Source organism: Nilaparvata lugens, chromosome 9 (genome assembly GCF_014356525.2).
Source record: "Nilaparvata lugens isolate BPH chromosome 9, ASM1435652v1, whole genome shotgun sequence".
In the NCBI taxonomy this organism is placed as follows: Eukaryota; Metazoa; Arthropoda; class Insecta; order Hemiptera; family Delphacidae; genus Nilaparvata; species Nilaparvata lugens.
In genome coordinates this window covers 1,227,613-1,236,309 of record NC_052512.1, presented here as the reverse complement: position 1 = coordinate 1,236,309, position 8,697 = coordinate 1,227,613, and the positions used below count along the sequence as shown (strand labels likewise).

The 8,697-nt window shown below is 35.8% G+C and overlaps 1 protein-coding gene across 1 annotated transcript; it reads left to right on the top strand.

The window, feature by feature from the left end:
* Nucleotides 1–3,363: 3,363 nt before the first annotated feature.
* On the top strand, nucleotides 3,364–3,708 carry LOC120353105. Its single transcript, XM_039435749.1, has one exon. It carries the CDS (start codon nucleotides 3,364–3,366, stop codon nucleotides 3,706–3,708), a length of 345 nt encoding a protein of 114 aa, XP_039291683.1.
* The last annotated feature ends 4,989 nt before the right edge of the window (nucleotides 3,709–8,697 follow it).

Sequence of the window (8,697 nt, the reverse complement as noted above, 5' to 3'; positions counted from 1 at the left end):
AGCAAGCGGCAAGCAACGTATCGGGCCCGTTGGCTGGTTGGCTGAAGAGTGGCAGACCACCCAGGCAAGCAGTTTCCAATGAGAAGAATCAATCCCAGGGTGGTGAGTTGCGGCAATCCTAGCAGTCACGTCAAAAATCTCAGAACTTTATAAACTCTAATTCAAGTGATTGTATAAACTTTTTAATGTTATCTATTGGAACAGTCATGGATTTGGAAATTTCTATAATATGCACAAATCTCAAATTAATCTGTTTAATAATTACTCTGTGATATGCATTAGTGAAACATGGCTTTTAAACTCATTACAATACATAAGAGGTTTTGATGATTATAATATTCTATCAGTTCCGGCTTTAAAATGCGATATTAGAGGTAGGCCAAGTGGAGGTCTTGTAATGTTGATAAAGAATAGCTTTAAAACAAAATTGATTACTGCTACTGATTCTCTACTGCTTGTTGAGTTATCTAATGATATGCTTAGCTGTATAGCTGGTCTAATTTACATAAGGCCAAATGAGATTGAAAAATCATTGAAAGGTTTGCAGGATTGTTTCTATGAAAACGAACAATTATTCTCCACTCCACCGGTTATAATACGAGGAGACTTTAATTATTTACGTATATAACTTAGGTTCTCACAATCAACATGTAGATAGCGAAGTATTTGATAATTCCTCACTGTGGGCGCGAAGAGTTGTATTAGATGAATGCTTATCACGCTATGCAGGTAGACTTGTCGATATTATGGAAGAGAATCTATGGGCGCGAAGAGTTGTATTAGATGAATGCTTATCACGCTATGCAGGTAGACTTGTCGATATTATGGAAGAGAATCTATATATATAAAAGCGAAATGGCACTCACTCACTGACTGACTGACTCACTCACTCACTCACTCGCAGAACTAAAAATCTACCGGACCAAAAACGTTCAAATTTGGTAGGTGAGTTCAGTTGGCCCTTTAGAGACGCACTAAGAAATCTTTTGGCAATATTCTAACTCTAAGGGTGGTTTTTAAGGGTTCAAAGTTCGTCTTTTAGCATGTATATTCTTCTTATTCTCTTAATTATAATTGAAAAATGTCCGTACCATATGTTAATATAGAACTATACTCTAGAGAGAGTACCTCTTCGAAACAGTGTTGTTAACTGGTAACAAAATTAATAATTTTGTCAGGTTGGCATTAAGTTGAGTTGACTTTGTTAGGTTGGCACCAAGTTGAAGATTGAAATGCATTTATCGCGGAAAAATTGATTAGGCACTGCTACTTCAATCAGAGCTATATCTGGGAATATTATATTACTAACCGTCATGCTCACTTCGTTCGCCATATCCGTTTAGCCAAACGTTTAGTCTGGATCCCCGAATCATAGTCTGAATCGTCCTAACATATGATAAAAATGCCCGAATGAAAAATGCAGGCGAGCGAAGCGAGCCTGCTGATCTCATTCTTGGACGATCCAGTCGGGGGTTCAGGGGGCGGAGCCCCCTGGCTTGGCGGATGTGGCGAGCAAAGCGAGCCTGGTGGCTAGTCTGTTTATTATAGTAAAGGGTAGGAGTGATAGTGATAGGCCAGCAAAATTCACTTTTCACAACTCGAATGGCAGTAGTGCTATCGATCAGATTTGGGTTAATATTAAGGGGCTCGAATGGGTGGAGGATATGACAGTGTCTGATTCTGTCTTGTCTTCCGATCATTTGCCGTTGTTTTTAAAAACTAATCGAAGAATAGCCAAGTCGTTCTTATCAACTGATAACTGTCAGTGGGCGAGAGGGTATCGATGGAGAGAGGAATCTGGTAGAGTACTCGGCTTCCCTCTCTCTCTCTCTCTCTCTGAGAGAGTACATTTCCCTAGTGACAGTCCTAGCAGATTGGCTGGTAATTTAATGCAAGCCATCAAAGAAGAGGCCGAATTTTCGCGTATGATTGTTTCTAAATCAAATGCTAAGAATTTCAAAAATAAACCTTGGTTTGACCTATACTGTAATAATCTGAAAAGAAATCTACGTACTGCTTACAGAACTGCAAAGGCCAAAAATTTCGATAGAGTTTCATTAAAAAAATGTATATATAGCAGCTAAGAATGAATATAAGAGTATGATTAGACAGAAAAAGGTAGATTATTACAAAAATTTGGAAAACAGATTCAGGAATATTAAAAATGGTAATGAATTTTGGAGTGCAGTTCGCTATTTTAGAAAGAAAAATACGCAATTAAATATGATAGGTTTGGAGGATTGGGTAGAGTTTCTGAAGAATAAATTCACATCAAATTTGATGGAAAATAGAAATGAAGTAGCTCTGGGAGCCATGAGTAATCCCCTTCTGGATAGGAAAGTTTATTTTCAGGAATTAGAAGCCATACTAAAAAAAACTAGAAACAAAAAAACTCCTGGCATCGATGGCTTGTCTTACGAATTCTATAAGTCTCTTCCATTTTCCTGGAAAGATTACATGGTAGAATTATTTAATTGCATACTGGATAAGGTATTCAACGTAGAATTCCAACAAGCTGGGTGGAGATGATTTTGTTCCTATTGTTTAAAAAAGGCGATCAACTGAACCCAAAGAATTACAGGGCAACAGCTATTTCAAACTGTCTGTTTAAAATTTTTACAAATTTGTTAACTGTGCGTTTATCAACCTGGGCAGAGTATTTGCATGTACTTGGCGAGAGTCAATCTGGCTTTTGTAGAGGTCGTGGTTGCATGGATAACATTTTTTCCTACAGTTACGTTGAAAAGTGGCCATTGCTGCACTGATTACAGAACGCAAAGAATCACTTTTCTGCTCTAGTGCGGGAAAAATTTTTCTGCACTCCAGATTTGCAACATGGCAACGCAAAATACTTAGTAGGTTATATGGAGCAACAGTGCAGCAAAATCAAAATGAAGTTGGTAAGAGTGACTGGGCTGCTATAGTGAGCAGAGGTGCAACGAAGCACAACGAGCAAATTATTAAGTATATATTATAACTAAGGACAACATTCTTATTCAATTTGACAATAAATTAAGGTTTTTATCAATAATAAAATTACACAGAAAAACATTTGATGCATTTCAGGCAATTTTACCCATAATTACCCACTTTTCATATTCAATGGTAACTGTAGGAAAAACTTAATGTGAAATACGTGCGCAAAGTTCCTCTGCTGCACTCAAGAAACCATTCCGCCCTCGCCTACAGCTCGGGCGTAAACGTTTCTTTCGGTGCAGCAAACTGTCACTTTGCGCACTAGTTGCACAAATAACTATTTCACTTTATTCTATTATTTATTACTATCTCGAATTGAAGCATCAACCCATGTATGGAATTTTTGTAGATTATGAAGCTGCGTTCGACTCCATTCCTCATTGTAAGATGTGGCCCAGATTAAGTAATTTTGGAGTGAGCGGTAAATTTCTTTGTGTTCTTAAAGACATATATTCCAAAGCTACGGTGGCAGTTGACATAGGTCGTTCCGGTGCCCGTTCAGAGCCAGTTAGGGTCTCAAGGGGCGTATTGCAGGGGGACCCGGCCAGTCCGCTTCTTTTTTTCCTGTACATAGCTGACATGGTGGATTATTTCAGAAAGAAGGGGCTCTCTAGACTTAGAATTGGCAGTGATAACGATATCATTATGCTTCAGTACGCTGATGATGTGGTGATCCTGGCGGATAGTGTACCGGATAGGGACCGCGTCAAACTGGGCTGGCGACAAAGTTAAATGACGACAAACTGTGCTGGTTTTCCAACCCAGTTTGTCGTTGCATGCACCGCCAAACTGGCACTCTAAGGAATGCAGCCCAGTTTGACGGCGTGCAACTTTGTCGGTAGCCCACTTTGTCGTCAGCCCAGTTTGTCTTCAGCCCACTTTGTCGTCAGCCCAGTTTGTCATCGTCCCACCGGATATACGGAATAAATTAAAATGTCTAGTCGAGTACAGTGAGGAATTGGGTTTGAGGGTGAATTCGGAAAAGACCAAAGTATTACCATTTCACAGGGGCAGATTGAGAGCACTCAGGCCCTTTTTTGTCAATGGATATTGTATAGAGATATGTAAAGAATATAATTATTTAGGAGTCACTTTCCAGTCATAAGGCAAATTTTCAGCAATGTGTAGAAATTCCATGAATAAAGCTAAAACTGAGACAGGTGCAATGATGGCGGTTCTAGCAAAGGTGAAATCGGATGATTGGTTGGGAAAAATTAAACTATTCGATTCGGTAATTCTACCATCTGCATTGTATGGAGCTGAAGTCTGGTCCCTAGGTAGAGAGGAGGCTGTCGAGCGTGTTCAATTATTTTTCTCAAGCGTACTCTTTTATTAAATCGCGCCGCGCCGGGGTGGGCAGTCAGGATAGAGACAAACCGCTCCAGTTTGAAACTGTATCTTTTTATGAGAGGCAGTTGAACTGGCTGTTGAAAATACTAAATATGAGTGAATCAAGAATACCTTATGTATGTTACAGGGTTCTTTGCCAATCTAAATATGACAGGAGGGATAATTGGGTGCACTGTATTAGGAGACAGCTGAGGGATATTGGAGTGGAAAGACCAGGGTTTTCAGATGAGTTCGATGGGTTTGATGAGGTGGATTTAAGCAACTCTTATGCTGCTATATTGAATAAATACTCATGGCTGTTGAGAGAGGTGGATAGACAGAACGCACTGAGTTCTCTTACTTGTCAACGATATTCAAAACTGAATCCAAATTTCATAATAGCAGAGCAATTGACTGTCCCAATGCCAATAATTAGAGTGAGATGTGTTACGCAGTTGCGCATACCAACGATAACTGGTGTGCATTTGTTCTTTAATAATATTGTAGAAAGACTAATTGGAGCATTTTTTCATTAATTGTAGAAGATATCATAATTTGAGAATCAAGTATCTTATGAAACACATTAAAAATATTGTTAGTCCTTCAGATCAAGTGTTAGTTTTATTATCAAACCTAAATAGCGAAAAAATAAAAAACGTCTACATGTTCTGTATTGAGGCTATCGAAGAAAGATATAAGGCTATATATAGTAATTTATCATCTGCTTGAATGTATATATAGTAGGATAAGGATCCTCCGGTGTTTCCGGGCCGGGGTTGCTGGCCGCGTTCGCCTATATCAAATTACTTTTGACAAAGTATATATCATTGTTTAAAGTTATTGCTTGAGTTGTTTTTGGAAAGTGATAGTCATTGATAGCCGAATTATTATTTTACCAATATAATCTAATCCGTCAAATTAAAAAAGTTACAATTTATATTATCATTGTGTGTAAATGATAGGTTTAAGTTTTCTAGTCAATAGTCACTGTTTCTGGAACAAACGAACTTTCAATGGTGCTTGAGGACTTGTTTATATAGATTTGAACTTCTTACCTTTTTTATGTAAATTTATTGCTTCTTGTCATTATGTTACCGTAAGCTTTTACAGTTTAATATTCTTATTGTTATTCATGGGCTCTTATCAGCAACTCCATTTGTATGTGCTTGTGCTCGTTTACAAATAAAATGATTATTATTATTATTATTATTATCAATATACTGTACCACAAAGTGGAAGGAATCTATTATCTTCATTCTTCCATCTACTATATTTTCTCCTACTAGAAGGAATCCACTATCTCTATCTTATCTGTGATTGTACTCAGATTAAGGAGAAAGTTTGGAGCACCATATTGATAATACTGTATCTTATTGTGTTGATATTGTATCATATGTGATGATACTGTATCATATTGTGGTGATACTGTACTAGTGGTTCTATAAACAGTAGACCTCGCGCTCAGTAAGTTACATTGACCTGTTGTTATGTTTTCTCAAAAAATAAATAAATAATTTATCAATTTAGAATTTTTCAATTTAAAAGTCCTAGATTTTGGGGGTTTTTGGGGGTGAAGCCGCCCTCTGGCGTGTCAGCAAATTTCGGATTCGAATTCAGCGCCCCAAAATACATATAGAACCGCCGAGAAAAATTCTTTCATGGCTGTTTCCTGTAAAACGACCATTTGACTGGAATAGTATTTTCCATCTGTTGCATGGCATATATCTTCTCATTCTATCTTTTCTCTATGCTTACATGAAGGTGGACATTAGTGAGAACTCGCTTTGCTAGTTCAATAAATAAAGACAAATTTTCCGTCTTACATTTTGATATGTGTTATATCCATTCCGCCGATATGCCTGTTGATTATTATAGTGATGGTGGTACAGGGGATCTTGGTTATAATGATGATGATTATTGTTATAATGCCTCTGAAATTGCTTCTGTTGATTGGATGAATCAAATTCTCTTCTGTAACAGAATAGAAATAGAATAAAATCAGATTTACATCATAAAGTCTGTGGAAAATATTATATAGTGAGGTCCACGTTATAATGGCAGTGTTTGATTAGCAATGGTATTGCTATCCTTGTCTATCATTCAAATCAAATCAAATTTATTTCCATTTAAAATACAGTTTACAAACATAAATATAAATTACATTTTATGGAAAAGATTAGCATCCGCAAAGAAAGAATCTGAGCGCGGATGCGAGTTGTGCAACTAAAAATAAATATAATTATAATTCTATTCTAAAAACAAAAACAAAAAAATACAATATTACTAAAAAATTCTTATAATTGACACATTACTGAACATGAATAACAAAAGGAACATATTTAAAAAATTTCTCCCGATTCAGCGATTTTTATTGCTATTATTTATGTTCTATTTTGTGTGATTTTTTCTGTTTTGATTACTACTATTAGTTTTTATGATTTATTATTACCATTTAAATAGATTTATTACTATTTCGATTTGTTATTTTTTATTACTATTTTTATCATTATTATGGTTTTTTTTGTATGATTATTTCTGTTTTGGGGTGAACAATTATTTTTTAAGATCATCAAAAAGATTCCAGTATATCACCATTCTCCCTCAACCAGTGATCTATTTCTTTAGAATAATATGCCACATAGATCAATTTAGCTATATCTATGTCATTTAACAAATTAATCTTATAAAATCTGAAAATTAGATACTTCAATTTTTTACATTTTTCATCAATATGGTAGTTCCACCTTAGATGGGAATCAATTATAACACCTAAATACCTGGTATGATCCACCTCCTCAAGTACAGGGCACCGGCAAGGGGCCAGCGCAGGCAAACAACAAGACAAATTATGAATTTTCAAACTCAAATTTACTGGTCTGGATCCAGCATTTGGGGAAAAAGCAATAAATGAACTCTTTTTATGATTCAAAGTAAGCTTGTGCATATCTAACCATGACTTAATAGACTTCAACCCTTCTAATGCAAGATCTCTCACTTCTTCCCATGTAGAGCCTGTGAAAGTCATGATAGTATCGTCTGCGAATGAAATTATCTTTCTATCTTGTGTGTTAAGTTCAATTATATCGTTCATATACACAAGAAATAACACTGGAGAAAGTACAGTTCCCTGTGGTACGCCATATTCTGATAAGTTTATTTGATCAGACTTATTTCCTATTGAAATGATTTGCGTTCTGTCTTTAAGATAATGTTTGAACAAATCCAATGCCTTGCCACGTATCCCTATATTCTCTAGTTTTTTTAGCAGTGTCACGTGTGGAATAGTGTCAAAGGCTTTTGCCAGGTCGAGTAGGACAGTTAAAGTTTTCTTATTTCCAGCAAAATTATCAGTCACCATTTCTACAAGGTGCAATATGGCATCCTGGGTACTCTTTCTGGCTTGGAAGCCATATTGATTTTTATGAATAATATCAAATTTAATCAGGTAATTCACAAATCTTGTCTTTATCATTTTCTCCATTATCTTGGGAAGGCTACTGAGCAGGCTTATTGGTCTGTAGTTGGATGGATCACCAATATTTCCACCCTTGTGGAGTGGGACAACTCTAGCAATTCTGAACTCTTTTGGAAAGTATCCCTGCTCAAAACATTTATTTATTATGAAAGACAATGGTTTAGCAATGTAATTGGATATATTCTTCAAACACATATTACTAATATTATCAATACCTGGGGAAGAATTATTTTTTAGCATAAAAATTGTTTCTATTACCTCACACTCATTTGTCGGCAACCAAAAAAAATGAATGTGGTGAATTGACAACTGTATCTGGAAAGTGAGGCCAATTTTCAATATCAGAGTTTTCTATTCTTTCGGCATACGATTTGCCAACTTCTGCAAAATATTTATTCAAGGCACTTGGATCGATGTTTATATCAGTGGCTTTCTTTTTTTTGTCCAGTAGTTCATCTATACAGTTCCAAAGTTTTTTGCTGTTTGTTTTACATTGTGATATCTTTGTTTTTGAAATAATTCTGCTTGGCTTGCTCTATCAGGCTTCTCAAAACGTTTCTATATCTAGTATATGTAAATTTCAAGTTAAGATTGAGAGGTTGCTTTTTCAATTGTTTATACATTTTATCTCTAGTTCTTATACAGTTCACTAAGCCTGCACTAATCCAGTTTTTCAAGGGTTTTTGACTGCGATTCAATTTTATTTTTATTTTTGAATTAGTGATGTGGTTATTTAATTTGTCGATAAATTTTGGTGTTATGTTTTCTATGTTATTGCTATCCAATACATCCTGCCAAGATTCGGTCTGTAGGTTTGTAATTAGTTTTGAATAATCTATTTTTTCAGTGAACTCTCTGTAATTTGTGGAGACTTGTTTGTGATCTGATGTGCCCAAGAATAAACCAGTTGCAAAATG

Bases quoted from the DNA above. Each gene is read 5' to 3' on its own strand.
- LOC120353105 (XM_039435749.1), top strand. From the start codon at position 3,364: ATGTGGCCCAGATTAAGTAATTTTGGAGTGAGCGGTAAATTTCTTTGT.